At 42.0% G+C, this 24,558-nt stretch overlaps 1 protein-coding gene across 1 annotated transcript; it reads left to right on the forward strand.

Moving 5' to 3' along the window:
* The first annotated feature begins 720 nt into the window (after positions 1-720).
* Positions 721-2,348, forward strand: LOC110898478 (ethylene-responsive transcription factor TINY). Its single transcript, XM_022145263.2, has one exon. The coding sequence runs from the start codon at positions 1,128-1,130 to the stop codon at positions 1,863-1,865; it is 738 nt and encodes a 245-aa protein (XP_022000955.1). The 5' UTR covers positions 721-1,127; the 3' UTR covers positions 1,866-2,348.
* The last annotated feature ends 22,210 nt before the right edge of the window (positions 2,349-24,558 follow it).

The raw sequence follows: 24,558 nt of genomic DNA on the forward strand, positions 1-24,558 counted from the left end.
ACAATACTGATATGACACCAACGCTTGCTACAACTTATGATACGGAAAAGGTAACTTAATCAGTTTTTAGCTACATTTAAATCTGAACGTAGATAAGAATAAGCACATCGTAATGACATACTCAAAATGTTATAAAACGTCTTATCTTAAAAGTTTTAATGTAAAACAAAAAATAATAAAGAGTAATTATAATAATAAACATTATAACAATAATATAATATAATAAATAAAAATATAAAAATTACTATTCATCATCCTCAAATTTTATACATGTATAAGTACTTAAAAAGATATCTGACATGCGTTTTAGATCATCATAAACCAAAAAAAAAATTGCTACCAACTTTGAAAATCTTGATACCGGTGCCGAAGTTTTTCCATTAGATTCCGTTCGGTTCGTCACAGTACTGATACAGCACCAACGCTTGCTACAACTTATGATATGAAAAAAAGTAATTTTATTGGTTTTGAGCGAAATTTAAATCTGAACGTAGATAAGAATAAGCACGTCGCAATGACATACTCAAAGTATTATAAAACGTTTTAATGAAATTCAAAACATACTATAAAGTAATTATAACAATAAAATATTATAACACTAATATAATATAATAAATAAAAATTACTATTTATTATCCTTAAATTTTGTATATGTAAAATATATAATATAGATTAATAAGACAAATCTTATGATGGTGGAATTGAAGGATGAAAAGATGGAAGACAACAATGATGGGAAAACAAATAGTGGCAAGTGAATATCTCAGAACTTACTATGAGTAGTTTGCAAACACAAAGGTGAAAATTTCTTGATGGTTCGACGTTTGTGGTACTTGTTTGTCAAAGAGTACCCCATTGTACTAAACCCAACCCATCTCTCTAGAATAGCAACCATTTCTCTCTTTCCCGACCCCCCTATACTCTCTCTCTCTCTCTCTCTCTCTCTCTCTCTCTCTCTCTCTCATGTCGTTATAAGTATCTGTCTCACACTCATTGGGAAATGAGAGTGGAAATCGTTGATTGATCTACTGTCTTCACTCTGATTAAACACGCAGAAAGATCACAACTTTCTTTCTCTCTTTATTGGGCTTTCATATAAAACTTACCTAAAGAAACATAATGTGCTCATGACGGCTAGTACTCTTTCACCCTTTACGTATGCCCTAATGAAGAATTCATCATCAGTTAGTATTGACAATTCCATTTCTACTCATCAATCTGATGATTATTTCACCTCAAAATCTAGCACTTCACCCCCTTATTCTCCTGGATCAATTCAGCCCTTACCCAACTCACAAAAACCCGAAACCCGAACCGTCAAAAGGAGCCGTGACTCGAGCACCAAACACCCCATTTACCACGGTGTTCGGATGAGAAGTTGGGGCAAATGGGTGTCTGAAATCCGCGAGCCAAGGAAGAAATCGCGCATATGGCTCGGGACTTTCTCGACACCACAAATGGCAGCCCGGGCACACGATGTTGCCGCGGTTAGCATAAAAGGGACCTCGGCCATTCTTAATTTCCCCGAACTCGCGGGGTCACTGCCCCGCCCTGTTTCGTGCTCTCCTAGAGACGTACAAGCGGCTGCGGCCAAAGCCGCAGCCATGACAGAACTTGACTCTCTGTCAACTTGTACAGAAACAGCATCGGATGACCTTGATGAGATAATTGAGCTTCCGGTTTTAGGATCGAGTTTCAACTCGCTCGAGTTAAACAACGAGTTCGTTTATTCGGACTCGGTTATGGACGGGTGGTTGTATCCACCTCCTTTGTTGAACAACGGTGGTGATCAAGAAGATAGGTTTGTTTCTGGGCAAGAACACTTGATATCTACTGCCTTTGAATCTTTATGGTGGAATTATTAATGTCTTGAGTGTTTTTATCTTTTTTGGTTTCTCACTTTTGCTTTCTACTGTTTTCACTTTGGCCCATTTATATTTTTTCTTCCAAGGGTTACATCTATTGATGCTTGTTTGGTGTTATTTTTTGAGCACTCAGTGAATACCTTTTGTTGAATATGTATATACCAATAAATCTTTATGATCAATGCAAAAGTGAGTTCACATAAGTTGACTATATGTGGGCAAGTGTTGTGGATCTTGAATCATAGTTGACTATTTGAGGCAAGTGTTGTGGATCTTGAATCATTTCAGAAAATACATCATGAATTGCATAAAGTACAAGCTTACCATTCATTCCAAGGTGGTTCTTATTGGTTGATCCTTGAAGCTCCACATCATTTGTCTGTATTATGAAACTCTACTGAAACCCTTTTTCTTGTTTTCTATTATCTTTTGTCTGTTGTTAAACTCATAATGGTAATAATTGATATTCGAAATTTATGTATATATTTCAGATTCATATCGATATCAAGTATATTGAGTTTCTTTTCTTATAATCACATAGGGTTTTAACCCTCACCAGTTAATAGAGGAAAATTCACCATTTTATTTGATCAAGAACCTTTTGACAATTGCGTTTAATTAAATATGTTATATACTATATATTCCCGATTATAAAAAGTACAAGTTTTTGTTAAACTAATTATAAGAAAGGAAATAGATATGTAACTGTACATATGACATTACTATATTGGGGGATATACTGATGGTTTCCAAATAATATACATAAATACAAAAAGGTTATATACTAACGAATATAGTACAGAAAAACAACCTAACTAAATTTGGAGACAATATTTATTCACAATCCAAAAGAGTGTAGTATTTCAATAAATACAAAAAGGTTATATATTAACGATAAGGCCACTCGAGGCGCTACGTGGTGGTTCAATGAGGACGCGTTGTTTATCGTGGAACACCACCGCCGCCCTTGCCCATCACGCGTGATCAGTAAAACGCGTTGTAAACAAAACGTGTTGTGGGTTGTTTACTGCCGCACATGTTTGGTTGTTTTTCAATGGTAGATGTATGTGTGATGAGTGATGGACATTTCCACTAAAATCTATCACTACTGATAGAATAAATCTCGATTAGGTGACGTAACTTGATTGTATGTTGTGAGTGATGGAACTCCATCACTAGTGGAGCGCCCCTACCCCCTTATAGTACAAGAAAACAACCTAACTCAATTTGGAGATATTTATTCACAATCAAAAAGAGTTTGGTATTTCAAACAAGTACGTTAATTTAGCATAACATATATGACTTTATTTAAAAAATCCTATGTAAAGTAACAATCAAGAATAGATTTCTTAAAAAATATACATCAACAAAAGATAGGTAAAGTCAGAACTCAGGATCATAAGGAAAATAAAGAAAATAAAGACATTTAATCATCCAAAAGAACTAGCTGTAAAAGTTATTAATAAGTACTTCAAAAAGTATGTGCGATATAGATGTTACACATCTAGACCAAGAAAAAGTAAGGACACGAGGTCATTATCTTTGAAAATCAGTTTTTAGTATTAAAATTCGGAAGACAAAATTGAAGCATATATGTTCTCATGCATGAAATTAGAGGTATAAACGAGAGTCTGGCGTTAATTAGTTACATGAGAATTGTAATTGGCGTTGTAAAAACTCAAATCAATGTGAGTTTAGATTAGCTTGAAGCTTGTGCCTAACTTTAACTTAAGGCTATGTGTAGTCATAAAGCCCTTTTGTGGGCGTTATGCGACACGTGTCGTGCCACGTCACACAGGGGCTTTATGGGGCGTTATGTCACTAGAGCCCGTAGTCATAAAGCTCCTACCTCATCATTACTCACTGTTGATGCAGATTTTGTGTCCGATGCTTGTCGAATAGATTAGTTTTATTTTATGCTGAATTTGTAATAGTTAGTGAAACGGTCAAACGAACGTGTATAGACCCGCTCGTTTGAAGTGGTCAAACGAGAGGGTTATTCGTTTGACCGTGTGTGTGTTGCTAGACAAAGTATGGTTGTGCTATGATGGGTGTCGAAGGATAAGGCATCGAAGGATTATGAATATCCTTCGATGAGCTCGAAAGATACCCATCGAAGGATGGACCTCGAAGGATATCATTCGAGGTATGTGTGTATCTTTCGAAGACTGTCTGATCGATAGATGATGTTTCGACCAGTCAGTCTGATCCTTCGACCTGCAGCCTGTGTTTTGGTATAAATACCAACACTTTGTCATTTGCAACACAAGAGTGAGAGCACAAGTGTGTGCAAGAGAGTGTGAGGAGGTCTGAGACCTCACCGGGAGAAATCACCACTTGGTTTCTCCCCGGATGTATACTTCTTTGGTATTAGTTCGGTTGTCATGTAACCGGGCCGACTTGTAATGTTTACTACCGGATTAATACAAAGTTTGTTTGTTATCATCTCTCTTATCTCTTCCATCTTTGAACATAAACATAAAATCACGGTTTCGGTCCCGAAACCTGGACCTACAATTGGTATCAGAGCCATGGTGCCCGATTTAGTAAAACTAACCGTTTACTAAGTCACATGTGCTCTAGATCTGTGATTTTTGTGGGTTTTTGTTCAAGATGTAAAAAAGGTGAAAATGAGAAAAACCCAGATCTGGACCCGGATATCCAGATCTGTGCTAAACCGGGTGTTGGGTTTTATGTTTTTCTCCTAAATCTTCAAGTTTCCATCATCAAAAACTGTATACAAAGTGTTTTCGTCAGATCTGCAGATGAACAGTCCTCCGTGTTCTTGATGTTCTTGACAGCTTCAAATTTCGAAAGATGATGTTTGTCCATCGAAAGATTGAACAGTTTTCGAAGGATCAAACAAAATTCAAATTTCAAATTTTCATGCTTCGAAATTTGCGAAAGTTGGTCACCTACCACATCAACTTTTCACCAACCTGTCGTACTTTCTGTCCTTGTGTCAGAACCATCGAAAGATAACTTTCGATCTCGAAAGATCATCCTTCGATCAAGGAGATTCGAAAGATGAACAGGAGTGCTCGAAAGATCATCAGTTCTTCGAAGGATCAAAAAGACTTCGAAGGATCAACTCTGAAGTGTACGAAGGATCAGCCATGTCCAACTTCGAAAGGTGTTCGAAAGATCTGTGACATGTGCTCGAAAGATGCTCGAAAGATATGTGACATGCGCTCGAAAGACTTACGAAAGATCATCTTTCGAAGCTGTCTTGGTGTTTATCTTTCGTTTGATGCAGATGTTTCGAAGGATCCAGATGTTGTGGAATTTTATGAGCTCAGACAGTTTGTTGGGGTTAATCATTTAATTCACTTGGAGTCGGGTCGGGTGTTCGTAAGGATTATCCAAACCGGGCTTCAAAATTTCAACATCAAAATTCGTACGGGATTTGGGAACACGCGGGGTGATGCAGCATGATGAACACAAGAGATGATGAAAACTTGATGTTTGAAAAATTGTGGGGTAGTCACGGTTACTGATGCAATGGCAAAAATGGTAACGTGACTATTATGGGCCAAACACAACAGTTCCGCTTAGTGGAGGGAATTGGTGAATATTTGACGACAGTTTCTTTGAAGTGGAAAGAATCTGTTAAGGTTTAGAGATTTTACCAAAGAAATGGGGGGATAAAAATTTTCAAATGTTGAATTTCTTCGGTAAATTTCTAAACGCAATCATAGGTATGCTTAAAGATCAAGACTTGATGCAGTTGTTATAGAATGGAACCCTTATCAAATGCCGGTTGGAGTATTGGAAGATCAGCGGAAGATCGGTCAATTGAGTCCTTTGAGGAAATTGCACAACACTCAAACACGGATGCGCGTACTCTGAGGGGGAAGCTCTATACAATGAGCGTCGAGATACTACTTACCTGGATCATCGGTCAAGGGGGAATTTGTTTACACAGAAGATGATTACTTGACTGAAGATCGATGATTGCAATTGCATTTTCAGCATTCGACAGCAACGGACAAGGGGGAATTTGTTGATGCAGATTTTGTGTCCGATGCTTGTCGAATAGATTAGTTTTATTTTATGCTGAATTTGTAATAGTTAGTGAAACGGTCAAACGAACGTGTATAGACCCGCTCGTTTGAAGTGGTCAAACGAGAGGGTTATTCGTTTGACCGTGTGTGTGTTGCTAGACAAAGTATGGTTGTGCTATGATGGGTGTCGAAGGATAAGGCATCGAAGGATTATGAATATCCTTCGATGAGCTCGAAAGATACCCATCGAAGGATGGACCTCGAAGGATATCATTCGAGGTATGTGTGTATCTTTCGAAGACTGTCTGATCGATAGATGATGTTTCGACCAGTCAGTCTGATCCTTCGACCTGCAGCCTGTGTTTTGGTATAAATACCAACACTTTGTCATTTGCAACACAAGAGTGAGAGCACAAGTGTGTGCAAGAGAGTGTGAGGAGGTCTGAGACCTCACCGGGAGAAATCACCACTTGGTTTCTCCCCGGATGTATACTTCTTTGGTATTAGTTCGGTTGTCATGTAACCGGGCCGACTTGTAATGTTTACTACCGGATTAATACAAAGTTTGTTTGTTATCATCTCTCTTATCTCTTCCATCTTTGAACATAAACATAAAATCACGGTTTCGGTCCCGAAACCTGGACCTACACTCACATTAATTAATTTTCGTTTTTTAAATTAATTTCTAACTTTATAAAATTAAAAACCATTTCATTAAATAAAAAAAGATTACAATAAAATAAAATAAAAGCGTTAAAATAAAATAAATAAAAAAACCTTACACTAAATTAAAATAATTAACTCAAATTTTGGTGGAAAACCAGAGCCCATAAAAACAAAACACAAAACCAGCCCAAAGCCCATAAATTAAAAACCCTAAAATTCCTCTTCTTCCTTGTCTTCCTTCTTCTTCGATATATGCCTGCAACACAAAATAAAAACAAAGCATTATATATATGAGGGGAACAACCAGAAAATAAAAAAAAATCAAAAAAACACACACATCACGCCGCTAAAATCATCGCGCCACACCCCATTTTTCGTTTGATAGCGCCCGGAGTTTTGGTGTTGCCGGCGTTTTGGTGGCGCCATGAAGGGGGAAAGCGCCCCACTACGTATGCTCTAAGTTCAGTGATAAAACGAATTCAAGGTTAAGATTCATAATAGCTGGTGTTGATCATTAATGAGGTCCTGTGTTCGATTTGCGTAAGTGAGGTTTTCCCATATTTATTGGGTTTCTTTCTAAATTAGTTTATAGGCATTATAGCCTAGTGAAGATGTATATGATCAGGTGGTTCAGCTGGTAGCACGATGACACTCCAGTAGTCCGTCAGTGATCCAAATTTGTCGTTAAAAAAAGTTATTATTTCTTATTAGTAAAAAATGTGTTATATATTACTCAACAAATATTAGTAACCAAATATATTTACACTTTATAATGCACCAAGCATTAACATCTTAAAATTTAAGCAATACAACTATAATTGTTTTAGATAAAAAGGCATAATGTATATGTTAAAAACCATTGCTTTATACACTAATTATTCAAAAAGGTGAGAATGGAGACGGGGGCGGACGACAGAAAACGAAGAGACGTCGAAAACAAAATGAGAAGATACAACAACATATCCAACAGAAACATTGCATGGGACGATTACTTCGACAATATAGAGCACTTACATACAATGAAAAAAGGAGGAAAATGAAAAGATTGCCAAGAACAAGTATGCGGATAGTAAGGATTAGGAAGGAGTTACGTCTACAAGGCAAAGAAACCGGAAACCAGGAGGAGACGTAGGGAGGAAGACCTCAAAAATGCCAGTATGTTCTTCATCTCGAATCTCCCGGATAGTTGTGATACCATTCGTCCCTAGGAAGCTTTCAAGATCATCCTGAACTTGAGGGATGCGTTTGTTCAGGCAAAGAGAAACGGATCCGGGAATCGCTTTGGGTTCATCAGGATGTAGCAAATCGTCAGAACTAAAGATTGGATTCTTGAGGCGTCCAAGGTTAAGATTGATGGGGCAATTATCGGTGTGAACGTCGCAAAGTTTCAAAAGGATGGTTCTAGAAGCGTCGATGGGGAGTATCATGAAGTGGGCAAAAAATAAGAACCGAACCCACATATGCCAAAGATGGAAGAACCTCGACGAGAGAGGCTATGCAGCTTCCGATCTATGAAAATTCTCCTGATCCTTATTGTAATGCTTTCTTGAGGAGGAGATACTGAGCACAAATCATTCAAATGGTGTCACTAGAGATGAAAGAAAACTTGCCTAAAAAACATTGGAGTGGTAACTCTTCTGTGTGGGAGGCTTCTGATGTTTCCATCCTTAACTATCTGAAGAAGGTGCAATGTTGGGGTTCGATAGCTAGGGGTGTAAGATTCCTCATTACTTTCCCATTGCAAATTGAAGTGTTGGATTTTTTAGAACACAAGAAGGGAGTCTGGGAAAGGTGGTCCTCCTCGGTAGACGTTTAGAAAGGGCAAGAGTTAGAGTATCAAAGGATTGAATGGTTATTGATCAAAGGGGTCCCTGTCTACTTATGGGACGTCGGGTCATTCAACCGCATAGCCTCCAACTTTGGGAAGGTTTTCTCCGGTTCGGGTGCTTCTTGTTTAAAAGGGAGTTTGGATTCAGAAAAGGTTGGGGTTTTGGTTTTGGTTTTGGTTTTTCACGAGTCGAAAATCGCTGATGAGATTAAAGTTGTAGCGAGGAGCTCTTCTTTTCAGGCCTAGATATTGGAGGTTGACGATGACTCGGTGCCTTCATTTGTTGATTTTTCCGATGAAGAAGAGGTTACTCTAGTGACTGGAGTAGATCCGGTGATAGTGGGGGAAGATAAATGGGCTTATGGGGAACCTAACATGCAATGGAAATACATCTACCGGGTCAATCCAAAGGTTCAGGTTTAAAGTAGCTCAGAAAGAGCCAAATTTGGAAACTCTGTCTGGTGGGCTTGGTAAGCCTAAGCCACCTGTAGTAGATCTTGTTCACAAACAAGGGTCCCAGGTGAAAAAGTCCTCTACTTCTTAGGTGTCTATTGAAGCTGATAATGGTCCCTTCAACGTTGATGAAATTATATGGATAGGGATGTGACAACCCGAGTTTTCAAGGTCCTTACTTGACACGTTACTCGTTTCGCTAAGTGTTTTCATAATTCGTTTGCATTGTAACTTGTTTATGTTTGATATATGTTTGGTGTATTGAATTGTAATTTGGTAAGTAATAAACTTGTAAACTTATAAACTTATGAACTGTTATAACCATACTCGACGAAACACTTGGGTGTTTCGCCACAAACCATAATCGACGAAACATATAGTGTTTCGCCATCACCTTACTGGACGAAACATATGTGTTTCGCCGTATGGGCCTTCGGCCCAGAGGAGGCCCAGTAACAAATCAGTTATATTGTTTTGTTTTCACACAATTAGTACGTAAGGCGTTAATTATCAAACCCTAGAACTCTCTATCTCCTGTGCGGCGACAACCTTGAGTTCTTGGAGCTCTCCATATCAGTCAAACCTATCATTCCCTTTATCTCGGTTAGTGCCCGACCGTTATTGACTGTTTGCTTGAAATCATTAGTGATTTTTTGCTATGTGATGCTTGGTGTCTTGATTTTGGTAATCATATTAATGATGATTGTGATTGTTAACCCGGTCTCCGTATTCTTGATGATAACAAACCGCTAGATTTATGTGATTATCAGCAACAGTTGGGTATGATCTGTTAGATTAGGGTTTACATGATTAAAGATGTAGTCATGATGTAACGATCCGGTCAGAATGATAAATTGATGATATGTGTATTTGTATTATTAATGTCCTTGTGCATGTTGATGATTGATCGATGATTATGGTGAAACTGTCGATGATGATTAGGGTTCTATAACCTGTCAAACTGTAACCATTGAATTTGTAACTGCTGCTCGGCGAAACATATGGTTTCTCGTCACAACCCATATCGACGAAACATGGGTGTTTCGCTGACAAGCATCTCGACGAAACCTATGGGTTTTTTGTCACCCCTCACCTCGATGAAAGATGACCTTTCGTCATAGGGGGTGTTTCGCCGTGTAAGTTGCTGAGATGAACAGTAGGTGCTTTGATGTTAAGGATGATAGATACTTGTGTGTGTGCACTACCCATTCTACATGTCAATGAGGTTAAGAAACTTGGTTCAACAACTAACCTGCTATGTTATGTGTTACTCACATGCGAACTTACTAACTGATATACTGTGATCTCGTGAGGAATGTAAATTGTGTGAAAACAATGACTTGTTTAATTGTGAAACTGATAATATTGTTAACCACGGTAGGGTTGGTTGACTAACTGGAATGGGTAATTTGATAAATACCGAGCAAACCTAAGGTGAGTTCACGGGGAGGTAACGAAGTTATTAGTTGATAGCGCTATTAGGTTTGGCACCCTCACACCGTACCGGGGAGGACGGTCGTGAACTAATTACCTTAACCACTTGACCAATGTGTGATTGAGCATTGGGGTTTGGGCAAATAAATCTAGAGCCATCTGCGGTAATCGATTTAATAACAACATCAAATCAAATCATTGAATTGTCTTACACTCATATCTGGTAACTAAAACGTGTTAACAAACCTTGAACTCACCAGCGTCGTCTTACACACTTGTCTGAATGCTTGCAGGTCGTTAGATTCTTGATTTTGGACTTGCTATCTGGGAGTGCGGGAGTGGTCATGGGTCGAGACTATTGGATACTTGCTTCGTTGATTATGAACACATGTTTTGAAATAATTGATTTACAGTTTACATTATGCTTCCGCTGAACGTTTACTATGGTTTAACTTATGACTTGGATTTATATTTTGAAATGAATGGAATGTTTTATTCAAATATTATGCGTAGTTCAATGTGATTGGTGGCTTGGATCCTGGTACGTCACACGTCCCGCGGTGTTTCCGCATGTGTTATTTTGGGGGTGTGACAGTTTGGTACCAGAGCCACTGGTTATAGTGAACTAGGTTTTAAAACGTTTTTATAAAACCAGACTATAATCGAACAACTTCGAGAATCGACCATGACATTCAACTCCAGATTGCAAGGTTCGTCTTCTGTTTACTTTATGCATTACCTGTTTAGTAGTTACCCACACACGACTTGCATGAAACAACATATTTGATACCTCGATGTGATTACTTGTGCTACATGTTTTAGTGGAGCTAGATAGTTTGGCACTGCCCTTCGACTCTTGTGATTAATAATTCTGTGATGCCTTCCGTTTTACTATTTGAATGTGGGGGAAACTTTTAGCGCAAGTTAAGAGGCACTGAGATAAGCCTGCAAATTGCCTTATTAATATGGGTGCACACATAATGATAACGTGAGGTGCATGTGAGTCCCAGTGAGGCTTAACGAGTGTGAGAAGGGTTCTACCCTGTTGATTGGTGTAAACTTTGTAGTATGTAGATATCAACGTGAGATTTGACTCCTACCTTATCTCGATTCTTAAACTTATTCCCTCTCCTCATATAGAATCATGAGTCGACGAGGCCATGGACGTGGACACATCGCGATGACTCAGGCTGAGTTGACAAATCTGATTAACACCCGTGTGGCTGAGGCATTAGCAACCTATCAAGCTGGTACGATATGTGCCAAAACTTCTTTATTCTTGTGTCACGTACACAACTCTTACCCTCGTGTTGTATTTTCTTTCGTCCATTAGGTCAGCCAGCGCATCAGAATCAAAACCATTCGCCTGCTTGCACGTTTAAGACATTTATGGATTGTAAGCCACAGACCTTCAGTGGGACTGAAGGGGCTGCGGGGCTACTTCGATGGTTCACGAAAGCTGAGTCAGTGTTCGCTATGTGTAACTGTCCCGTGGGGGATCGGGTGAAGTATGCTACTGGCACTTTGGAGGATGGTGCCTTAACTTGGTGGAATGCCCAGGTGCAGATGTTGGGCATCGAGATGGCTAATGCAACGACTTGGGATGATTTTAAGGAGTTGATGCGAGAAGAGTACTGTCCTCGTGATGAGACTCAGAAGCTCGAGAACGAGTACTACGATTTGAAGATGGAAGGATCCGAGATCGAGGCTTATACGAAACGATCTCAAGAACTAGCAATTTTGTGCCCTAACCTTTCTCGACCTCCACATCGACGAATTGTGTTGTATCTCAAGGGCCTAGCACCAGCTGTAAAGGGTTATGTCACTACTGCAAACCTTAACATCCTACCCCAGATCATCCGTTTGGCACATAAGATTACTGACCAAGAGATCGAACGTGGTGCGTTACCGCCACGTGTTTCTGCTACTACCTCTACTGCTACCGCTACCACACCTGCTAGTGATAACAAGCGCAAGTGAAACGATACTGACAAAGCAACCAGTGCGAGTCAATCCCAGAAAAGGCCTGACAACAGCAATAACCGCAGTTTCAGTCAGTCGTCCTCAGTTAATCAAGGCTAGGGTAGCAACCAGAATCAAGGCTTCTACGTTGGTAAGAAGCCCAAGTGCAACAAGTGTGGTTTTCATCATTATGGATCATGTGTCCGGGCCTGCCGTAGGTGCGAAAAAAGTGGGCCATGAGGCCAAAGACTGTAGAGCCCCGCACCCAAAGCAGCAGAATCAGCAACATCAACAACAGCAAAGGCAGCAGCCCCATCAGAACCAAGGCTATAGGAAGGGGTGCTTCCAGTGTGGGGATGAGGGCCACATCAAGCGGGATTGCCCTCAGCTGAATCAGAATGTCAACGACAACAACAACCGCCAGAACAACAACAACAACAATGTTGGGAACAACAATAATGGCAACAATGGGGGCAATGGTGCTCGGGGAAGGGTATTTACGATCGGTGCTGGTGATGCTAGGAATGATGGCAATGTCGTGACTGGTACGTTTTCTGTGAACAATCTTTTTTGCTTCTGTAGTTATTTGATTCCGGTGTCGATTGGAGTTATGTGTCCCTAGAGTTCAGTCAGCGATTAGGGTTAACCCCAACACCTTTAGAAGTTAAGCATGCAGTAGAGTTAGCTAATGGCAAAATGATTGAAGCTTCACATGTCCTTTTTGGGTGTAAACTAGATCTTGTGGGTCAAGTATTTGATATTGACCTCCTTCCTGTTACCCTCGGTAGTTTTGATATAGTGGTTGGTTTGGATTGGTTTTCCAAACATCAAGCTGAGATTCTATGCAAGGAGAAGATCGTAGGTATTCCCCTCCCCAATGGAGAGTCATTATCGGTTCAAGGGCATCGTAGTGGGATGATGGTTGGTATTATCTCAGCTATGCAAGCGCAGAAGTGTCTACGAAAGGGGTATCCTGCCATTCTAGCACTTGTTACTAATACTCCATCAGAAGAAAGAAAGATTGAGGACCTGCTAGTTGTTCGTGAATTTCCTGATGTATTTCCTGAGGAACTACCTGGTCTACCTCCTCACCACCAAGTGGAATTTCAGATTGATCTTGCGCCAGGAGCGGCCCCAATTTCTCATGCTCCTTATCATCTTGCACCTGGAGAGTTGCAAGAGCTATCCAATCAACTACAAGAGCTGTTGGATAGAGGCTTTATTCGACCCAGTTCTTCACCTTGGGGAGCCCCAGTTCTGTTTGTGAAGAAGAAAGACGGGTCCTTTCGCATGGGTATTGAATATCGAGAACTCAACAAGGTGACAGTTAAGAATCGTTATCCTCTACCACGTATCGACGACTTATTTGACCAGTTGCAAGGGTCAAGTTTTTATTCGAAGATTGACTTGAGATCGGGCTATCACCAGATAAGAGTCCGAGAAGAGGATGTTCCAAAAACGGCTTTTCGAACGCGGTATGGGCATTATGAGTTTTTAGTTATGCCGTTTGGGTTGACAAACGCGCCAGCGGTCTTCATGGATCTCATGAACTGTGTATGCAAACCGTATCTCGACGACTTCGTTATCGTGTTTATCGACGACATTCTGATATACTCAAAGAACAAGGAAGATCACGAGCGGCACTTGCGTCTTATTTTGGAGCTTCTGAGGAAGGAGCAGCTTTACGCAAAATTCTCTAAGTGTGACTTCTGGATTCGAGAGATACACTTCCTTGGCCACATTGTGAACGAATCAGGGATACACGTGGATCCTGCTAGGATTGACGCTATAAGGAATTGGGCGGCACCAAAGAATCCTTCAGAGGTGCGACAATTTCTTGGACTCGCTGGGTACTCTCGCAGGTTTATTAAGGACTTTTCGAAGATAGCCCAACCTCTTACCTCATTGACACAGAAAGGCGTTGTATACTCATGGGGAACGAAGCAAGAAGATGCTTTCCGGTTGTTAAAACAGAAACTCTGCAGTGCACCGATCTTGTCTCTACCTGAAGGTATAGAAGATTTTGTGGTATATTGTGATGCTTCCATTCAGGGTCTCGGTTGCGTGTTGATGCAACGCGAGAAGGTGATAGCCTACGCCTCGCGACAGTTGAAGGTTCACGAAAGGAATTATACGACACATGACTTAGAATTGGGAGCCGTGGTGTTTGCGCTCAAAATCTGGAGGCATTACCTGTACTGTACTAAATGCACTATTTATACTGACCACATGAGCCTTCAGCATATTTTTGACTAGAAGGATTTGAATATGCGACTGCGCCGCTGGGTAGAACACTTAAGTGACTACGACTATGCGATGAAGTATCATCCGGGTAAGGCTAATGATGCGTGTGAGGTGTAATATGTTTTAGGTATATATTTTAAGCCCTTTTTACACCCTTTTAGCCAAGTTTTATATTTATAAAACACGATATTTACTAATACCAGACACACATATGGGCAAGTGCACCTATCGTGGACGTAGTATAGTGTTGGTAAGATACCGAGGTCGTCCAAGGACACAAGAGCTTTTAGTACCGGTTTATCCTCAACGTCTAATCAAATCGAAATGTTAGAAAAGATTTTAAAACTAAGAAAATAAAACTAACTAAATGCTAAAAAATAAAAATAAAAGTAGAAACATATAGGCAAGATGAATCACTTGGATCCGACTCGTGTATAGTGTAACCTATAATTATTTTCGCACTTTTGCACTTGTTTAAGAGATTATCTTAGTTATTGTGGTAGGCCCCTCTTTTGAAGGTGACGTTACCCTCAACCCAGTAGTCTGAGTCAGCAGGGATACAGTCCTAAAGGATCGGATTATTGAAAGATAATGAATTAAGTTATTAATGCAAATTATGGTAGGCCCCTCTTTTGAAGGTGACGTTACCCTCGACTAAGTAGTCTGAGTCAGCAGGGATACAGTCCTAAGTAGCCGGGTTATAGTATTAATAGTAGTTTACTTATGAGGGGGTCAAAGAGTTTGGATCCCCGCCATCCAATACCTTTGGGTATTGAAGGAGATCCTACTAAATTTGACCCAGGTCCCTTGCAGGACCTCTAAACGCTGAACAAGGGCAAGACTCTTACCAAACCGTTCCCTTAGCCCTCGACCAGGTAGCCAACATACCTCCATATAGACCGTGGAGATATGAATGGTGAAAATCTTTTATTTTATATAGACAGTAAAATAATGTCAAGACACCACGGACAAACGATAAGGAAGAATCACCTTCAACATAAGAAACTAGTTATTAAAGTCATTAATACAAAACCAAATAAAAAGTGTAAAAGATTAAAAATAAAAAGTATTACACTAGACACTTGTCTTCACCAAGTGATGTAAGAGACTTAGGCAAACATGGCCTTTGATTGTCAAGAACTCTTACGATCAATCTTGGATCCCGAGACGACTCACACACTCTATGATGGACAATGGATGATGGTGGTGGATGATGGTGTTATGGTGGTGGTGGGTGGTGGGTGAAGTGTGAGAGAGGTGGTGTGCCAAGGGATGAGTTGAAATGTCTCCAAGCACTCCTATTTATAGGCTGAACAGAAGCCTGGGCACGACCCCGTGTCCGTCTGACACACTCTCTCTTCATTAATTGTAATTCGCAATTACAATAAATGCGCCTGCTGTACTCAGACCATGCCCCCGTGTCCACTGGGCACGGCCCCATGGTGGGCAATAGAAGCTTCTACTAGTTTGTCTTTTCTGCTGCTTCTTGGGCATGGCCCCGTGCTCACTGAGCATGGGGCGTGTTCAGCCTTCTGTCTTCCTTGTTTTGCTTGGGAGGATGTTGTCGAGGGGTCGGGCAATCCACTTTTGTCCTTTTTCTTGTATTTATGTTAAATTTTGCTGTCTTTTTGCTTCTTTTGTTAATTTGAGTTCATTTAATCCTGAAAATATAAAAGGAAGACAAAAACACACTTTTTCCAACATTAGTACTAAAAAAGGGTTAGTTTTATGCCATAATTGATATAATTTATATGTTGCATTTTACGCATATCAACTAACGTTGTGGCTGATGCACTCAGTCGGAAGGAATCAAAACCCAAACGTGTTCGTGCTTTGCAGCTCACTATCCATTCTAACCTACCTGACCAGATCCGTTATGCACAAATTGAAGCGTTGAAAGAGGAAAACATTGAAGCAGAGTACTTAAGGGGTATGGAAAAACGATTTGTAGAAAGATCGGATGGTATCCTCTACTTCATGGAACGTGTATGGATCCCTTTGTTTGGAAACCTTAGAGAGCTTGTGATGGACGAAACACACAAGTCTCGATACTCTGTCCATCCAGGTTCAGATAAGATGTATCACGATCTCAAAGTCATGTATTGGTGGCCGAAGATGAAAGCTCACATCGCGACATATGTGAGTAAGTGTTTGACCTGCTCGAAAGTTAAAGTGGAATATCAGAAACCGTCTGGATTGCTGCAACAACCAGAAATACCCATGTGGAAATGGGAGCAAATCGCAATGGATTTTGTCACTGGGCTACCTAGAACTCAAAACGGGAACGACACAATTTGGCTGATCGTTAATCGTCACACGAAGTCAGCACACTTTCTAGCAATCAAAGAAACAGATAAGTTCTCACAACTAGCTGCTGTCTATCTAAAGGAAGTGGTTTCTAGGAACAGGGTGCCGACCTCTATTATCTCGGATCGTGACCCGCGTTTCATTTTGGATTTGTGGCAGTCGATGCACAAATCATTTGGTTCACGTCTCGACATGAGCATTGCTTATCACCCACAGACGGATGGTCAAAGTGAACGAACCATCCAGACACTTGAAGACATGTTGCGTGCGTGTGTGATTGATTTTGGCAAGGGTTGGGAGAAACACTTGCCCTTGATAGAGTTTTATTATAACAATAGCTACCATACCAGCATCCAGGTAGCTCCGTTCGAAGCATTGTACGGATGAAAGTGTCATTCACCTCTCTGTTGGGCTGAGGTGGGTGACAGCCAGGTCACAGGCCCTGAACTTGTGTTGGAAACTTTAGAAAAGATTGTTTAGATTAGGAATCGGATGGCAGCAGCGCACGACCGTCAGAAAAGCTATGCTAATAAGCGTAGGAAACCTTTGGAGTTCGCAGTTGGTGATCGTGTTATGTTGAAGGTCTCACCCTGGAAGGGTGTGGTGCGTTTTGGGAAACACGGCAAGTTAAGCCCTCGTTATGTTGAAGGTCTCACCCTGGAAGGGTGTGGTGCGTTTTGAAGGTGACGTTACCCTCGACTAAGTAGTCTGAGTCAGCAGGGATACAGTCCTAAGTAGCCGGGTTATAGTATTAATAGCAGTTTACTTATGAGGGGGTCAAAGAGTTTGGATCCCCGCCATCCAATACCTTTGGGTATTGAAGGAGATCCTACTAAATTTGACCCAGGTCCCTTGTAGGACCTCTAAACGCTGAACAAGGGCAAGACTCTTACCAAACCGTTCCCTTAGCCCCCGACCAGGTAGCCAACTTACCTCCATATAGACCGTGGAGATATGAATGGTGAAAATCTTTTATTTTATATAGACAGTAAAATAATGTCAAGACACCACGGACAAACGATAAGGAAGAATCACCTTCAACATAAGAAACTAGTTATTAAAGTCATTAATACAAAACCAAATAAAAAGTGCAAAAGATTAAAAATAAAAAGTATTACACTAGACACTTGTCTTCACCAAGTGATGTAAGAGACTTAGGCAAACATGGCCTTTGATTGTCAAGAACTCTTACAATCAATCTTGGATCCCGAGATGACTCACACACTCTATGATGGACAATGGATGATGGTGGTGGATGATGGTGTTATGGTGGTGGTGGGTGGTGGGTGAAGTGTGAGAGAGGTGGTGTGCCAAGGGATGAGTTGAAATGTCTCCAAGCACTCCTATTTATAGGCTGAACAGAAGCCTGGGCACGGCCCCGTGCCCGCTGGGCACGGCCCCATGTTCGTCTGACACTCTCTCTCTTCATTAATTGTAATTCGCAATTACAATAAATGCGTCTGCTGTACTCTGACCACGCCCCCGTGTCCACTTGGCACAGCCCCATGGTGGGCAATAGAAGCTTCTACTAGTTTGTCTTTTCTGCTGCTTCTTGGGCACGGTGTGACAACTCGTACTTTAGACCTATCTTGTAACGCTACATGCTTATGTGTAATATATTATTTAAGGATATGTTTGTTATGTGCATTGTGTAATATGTGTATGTATGTATGTTAATCGAGCCCAAACCGCACAAACCGCAAAATCCTTACTCGATCGCACATGGCCATTGGGCCGTATGGTTTGCACACGGACCAAAAGGGCAGCCCATGATTGGGTTCGGCCCACCCACCTCACACGCATAACACTTGGTGTGTTTGTAATTCTCTCATATTTGCAAAACATTATCACACACAAAACCCTAGCTCTCCTCTCTCTCTCTCACGAACCGAAGGCAGCCAAACATCATCCTCATCGAAGTTCATAGGGTTCGGACCATTCTCTTGTTCGGATCAACTCTCGTTCCTTCTCTAGTCGGTTAGTATGATTAACTATTGTTTGATGATATTATGTTGTGTGTGATATGATAATCTCGAATGATAACCTAGGGTTCTTGATAGCATGATTTAGTATGATGATAATCGATAGTGTTTTAATATTGATCATATGTTAATGTTCTAGCCAATCGGATATGTGATTGTAGTTATTGTTCGGCTATCATGTCTTGTTTGCGAATTAGATTTGCATGATAATCTGGATGTTATGTTTGATCAATGAGGTTTCGGCTGTGATGTATCGAACTTGGATAAGTATCGAGTTGTTATATTTGCTTGCTATGCTTGATGATTAGACTTGATATGTAATTAGGGTTCTTGAGGAAACATTTGAATTATGCATGTTTGATCCGTATAGGTTGTAAGATTTGAATGGAAATTGTTAATTGAATATGATAAACTTGGAAACTTCGAAATTGATTGCAAGATAATAGTTGTGTAACTGATATGCATAATATTCGGATAATTAAACCTATCGCACAAGGGGCCTTGATCGCACAAAGAGCCCCAATCACATAAGCCAGTCGGTCGCACATCATGGCTGGATCACACACAAGTTTCCTGACCGCATAAGATGGCCCAATCGCACAAGATCCTTTGGATCAAACTGTTGCAATGTTGTTAAGCAGTTGGGCCGACCAGCCCAGATAGAACCGCACAAGCCCACTTCCGATCGCACAACACAACCGGATCATACAAGATCAGTTGGACCGCCCAAGACCCCACTCGCACAAGCAGATCAGTCGCACAAGCTGATCTGGTCGCACAAGACATGTCCAGTCGCACAAGGCATGTCCAGCCGCACAAATGGTAATGCTGTTTAACTGTTGGGCCTCAAGGCCCAAACCTGGTCGCACAACCCGATCGGATGTATGTTGGGCCGTATGTATTTCTGGATCGCTCAAGACATGTTATTATGGCTATGTTCATGTTATGGTTTTGTTTGGGTTTCTTGACATTGGGCCGGGTACTAGTGGACTCCAACGGATGACTCGCACAAGGCCACTAAGCTTGTGCGAGCCCAATCTTGAATAAGTTATGATTATTGAACGTGATGTTGCATGTTGCCATGATCCGTATGCGTTCTTATATGCTATCTATGTGATGCTTGTCTGCACTACTTGAAACCAAAACCTGACTTGTATGGTAACCCTGTTAGGACGTGGTTGACCACTTTAGTTCAAGAACCCTTTCCTTTGTGTATCTGCCGAGCAACCCAAGGTGAGTTCACACAACCAAGGCATGGGGTTCCCAGGGTGGGAATGGGATTGGGTGATTATTTCGTGCGTACTTAGTTAATGGAACCTAATGATATGGTCCTCAGGGTGAGGATGGTAAATGATAAGATACGGCTAGACTAGTATACCTACTTGAACTGATCTTCGCACACACGCCAAGGGTTGGCTGCGATATTATGACTGATCTTCGCACACATGCCTCAGGAAGGCTGCGAACTATACATACTAAATCTTCGCACACATGCCAGGGTGGCCAGCGATACAAATATACATAGTCTAGAATACTTGAGAACTTTCCCTAATCTTCGCATACATGCCTAGAGGGCTGCGATACGAACTAATACGATACATGATTAAATGAACGAACGCAATGCTTACTATACCAATACTATTACTGAACTTACTTTCTGTGAACTCGCTCAACTAGTTGTTGACTCTCTGCTGCATGCCTTGCAGGACCTTAGGTACTATTGGAGCTTGCACAAGGAGGAGCGGGTCGTTGTGGGATACGGATCGTGAACGATACTTGAACTTATAACTTATTTTGGGCTTTCATTATTATGCTTCCGCTACTTAAATAAAGTTTGGTTTTGAACATCAATCATGTCGTGATGAATTACTTTATCTACTTATATTATTAAATGCTGTGTTTGATATGATTGATGGCTTGATCCTCGTCAGTCACCCTCCCAAGCGGTGATACTCCGCGTGTGGGATTTTGGGGGTGTGATAGATTGGTATCAGAGCCATTGGTTATAGAGAACTAGGTTTTAATATGGGAAAACGTTTTTATTAAAACCAGACTATAACCAGAACAGTGCTCTCAACGATCCACAACGACGCTTCTCTCCACGTGCAAGACTCGACATCCTAGGTAATAAGGTTTATGTTTATTACCTGCTTGCTAGAAACGTATAGAACTTTGCTCGTAGTACACTTAGATACACATGACTTTATTACATGAGAATACCTACGTACTTACGCTTTTCTGTCATCGCCCTACTCGCGAACCATTCTCACTTACGTTACTTTTACAATGAAGATCATGTCTGGACGAATTAACATGACTCAAGCCCAGCTAGAGGCTCTCGTTAAAGCTCAAGTTGCTGCGGCACTTGCAGCTGCTCAAGCAGGTAGTATACCCTGCAGTATAGACTCACACTAGGCTCCTTAGATCCTGCATTAACCCTTATATTTAACTTCGTCCTATTCATACACAATAGGTCAACACGCGCAGCAACCTGTCTGCACTTTCAAGAACTTCATGGACTGTCGTCCAAGTACTTTCAGCGGCACAGAGGGGGCAGTGGGACTCCTCCACTGGTTTGAAAAGCTCGAGTCTGTGTTCGAGATGTGTGAATGCCCTGAGGCTCGCAGGGTGAAATACGCCACTGGCACGCTAGAAGGAATAGCACTAACTTGGTGGAACGCCCAAGTTCAGATCTTAGGGTTGGCAGCTGCTAACGCCACACCCTGGAACGACTTCAAGGAACTCATTAAGAGGGAATACTGCACGCGTGATGACATCCACAAGTTGGAGAACGAGCTCTATCACTTGAATCTGACGGGGTCAGAGATTGAAGCCTATACAAAGCGGTCAAACGAACTGGCCATTCTGTGTCCAACTATGGTGGACCCTCCAGTGAAGCGCATTTTGTATCTCAAGGGACTTGCGCCAGAGATCCAGAGCCATGTTACATCGGCAAACCTTGACAACATCCAAGACATCCAGCGTCTTGCTCATTGACTCACAGATCAGGCAGTAGAACAGAACAAGCTGCCCAAACGCGTCAGTGCAACTACTACTCCAGCTGCTACTTCTGCTACACCCAACGAAAACAAACAGAAATGGGATGGGGATTCCAGCAGGGGATCAGTTTCCGTTCAGTCTCAAGCACAGTAGTGCAGGATGAATGACTACCAGAATTCGAGTCAGCAATCATCTGGCAGTCAGGGGCAGGGTGGATACCGGGGAGTTCACCCACTATGTAACAAGTGTAACAGGCACCACAGTGGAAGGTGTCGTAAAGAACGTTGTCAGAGATGCCTCAAGCTACGGCACGAAGCCAAAGATTGCAGAAGCTCACGACCTGCGAACCAGAATCAGCAACTCCCGCCACCAGTTCCTCAAAACCCACAGCAGCAGCAACCACAGCGTGGAAACCGGGGATGTTTCCAGTGTGGGGCAGAAGGTTATTACAAACGCGATTGTCCTCAGTTGAACCAGAACCGCAACAACAACAATAACCAGGGCAACGGGCACAACAACGGTGGGAACAACAACAACAATGGCAACGAGGCAAGGGGTCGAGCTTTCGTGCTAGGACGAGGAGATGCAATGAACGATCCCAATGTGGTCATGGGTAAGTTTCTCCTCGACGATATTTATGTTACTGTTTTATTTGATTCGGGTGCGGATACAAGTTATATTTCAGTGAAAGCCAGTAAATTGTTAAAACGTACATCAACACCCCTAACCACCAAACATGTCGTAGAACTAGCTAATGGTAAGAGTTTAGAAGCCACGCAAATAGTCAGGGGTTGTAGTATCGTCTTAGCCGGTCAAACATTCTCGATCGACCTTATTCCCATAGTCTTGGGAAGTTTTGATATCGTTATTGGGATGGATTGGTTGTCCCAACATCAGGCAGAGATCTTATGCAGTGATAAGATCATTCGCATTCCACGTTCTGGTCAAGAACCTCTCGAAGTCCAGGGCGATAAGAGTGGTGCTGTAGTTGGCATCATCTCTTTCTTGAAGGCTCAGAAGTGTCTGCGGAAGGGTCACACCGCAATCTTGGCACTCGTTTCAGATGCATCAGTGAAGGAAAAGAAACTGGAGGATATTCCGGTTGTACGCGACTACCCTCAGGTGTTTCCTGAAGATTTACCTGGTTTACCGCCTCACCGTCAGGTCGAATTTCAAATCGAGCTCGCTCCAGGAGCAGCACCCATAGCTCGCGCACCATATCGTCTAGCTCCATCAGAATTGGAAGAATTGTCAAAGCAGCTACAAGAGCTCTTGGAAAAGGGCTTCATTCGTCCAAGCTCTTCGCCATGGGGAGCTCCAGTGTTATTTGTGAAAAAGAAGGACGGTACCTTCAGGATGTGCATAGACTACCGCGAACTCAACAAGGTGACGGTGAAGAACCGTTATCCTCTTCCGCGTATAGATGATTTATTCGACCAGTTGCAAGGGTCGTGCTACTATTCGAAGATAGACCTGAGGTCAGGTTATCATCAGCTGAGAGTCCGGGAGGAGGACGTCTCCAAAACCGCATTCAGAACTCGCTACGGTCACTACGAGTTTCTTGTCATGCCGTTCGGGTTAACGAACGCGCCTGCCGTATTTATGGACCTTATGAACAGGGTGTGCAAACCCTATCTTGACAAGTTTGTCATTGTCTTCATCGACGACATTCTGATCTACTCCAAGAGGCAGGAGGAACACGAACAGCATCTACGCCTTATTTTGGAACTCCTACGGAAGGAACAGCTGTACGCTAAGTTTTCGAAATGCGACTTCTGGCTTCGTGAAGTCCACTTCTTAGGCCACGTAGTGAACAAGGATGGGATCCATGTAGATCCATCCAAGGTAGACTCGATCAGAAACTGGCCTGCACCACGTACGCCAACGGAAATACGCCAATTTTTGGGTTTGGCGGGGTACTACAGACGGTTTATTAAAGACTTTTCAAAGATTGCTCAGCCGCTTACACTACTGACACAGAAGGGTGTCACCTACCATTGGGGCAACACTCAGGAAACTGCTTTTCAGCACCTAAAGGATAGACTTTGCAGTGCACCTATCCTCTCCTTGCCAGAGGGCACAGATGACTTCGTGGTTTATTGTGATGCATCCATTCAGGGTCTTGGATGTGTGTTAATGCAGCGCGACAAGGTTATTGCTTACGCTTCACGCCAACTTAAGATTCATGAACGGAACTACACGACGCACGACTTAGAGCTGGGAGCTGTTGTTTTCGCGCTTAAGATATGGCGACACTACCTGTACGGTACCAGGTGCACGATTTACACTGATCACAGGAGTCTCGAGCATATTCTTAAGCAAAAGGATTTGAACATGCGTCAACGGCGGTGGGTCGAGTTACTGAACGATTACGAACGCGCTATCAAGTACCATCCAGGCAAGGCCAATGTTGTGGCTGACGCCCTCAGTCGAAAGGACACTCTACCTAGACGCGTACGAGCCTTGCAGCTCACTATACAGTCCAGTCTTCCAGCACAGATACGAAATGCTCAGGCAGAAGCATTGAAACCAGAAAACGTCAGGGCTGAAGCCCTACGCGGCTCAAGGCAACGATTAGAACAGAAGGCAGACGGCGCCTACTATGTAACGGGGCGTATTTGGGTCCCACTTTATGGCGGTCTATGCGAACTTGTAATGGATGAAGCTCACAAGTCTCGCTACTCGGTACATCCAGGGTCGGATAAGATATACCACGACATTAGAACTACTTATTGGTGGCCTAGCATGAAGGCCCACATTGCTACTTACGTCGGCAAGTGCTTGACCTGTGCGAGAGTCAAGGTTGAATACCA

Source organism: Helianthus annuus, chromosome 13 (genome assembly GCF_002127325.2).
Source record: "Helianthus annuus cultivar XRQ/B chromosome 13, HanXRQr2.0-SUNRISE, whole genome shotgun sequence".
Classification (NCBI taxonomy): Eukaryota; Viridiplantae; Streptophyta; class Magnoliopsida; order Asterales; family Asteraceae; genus Helianthus; species Helianthus annuus.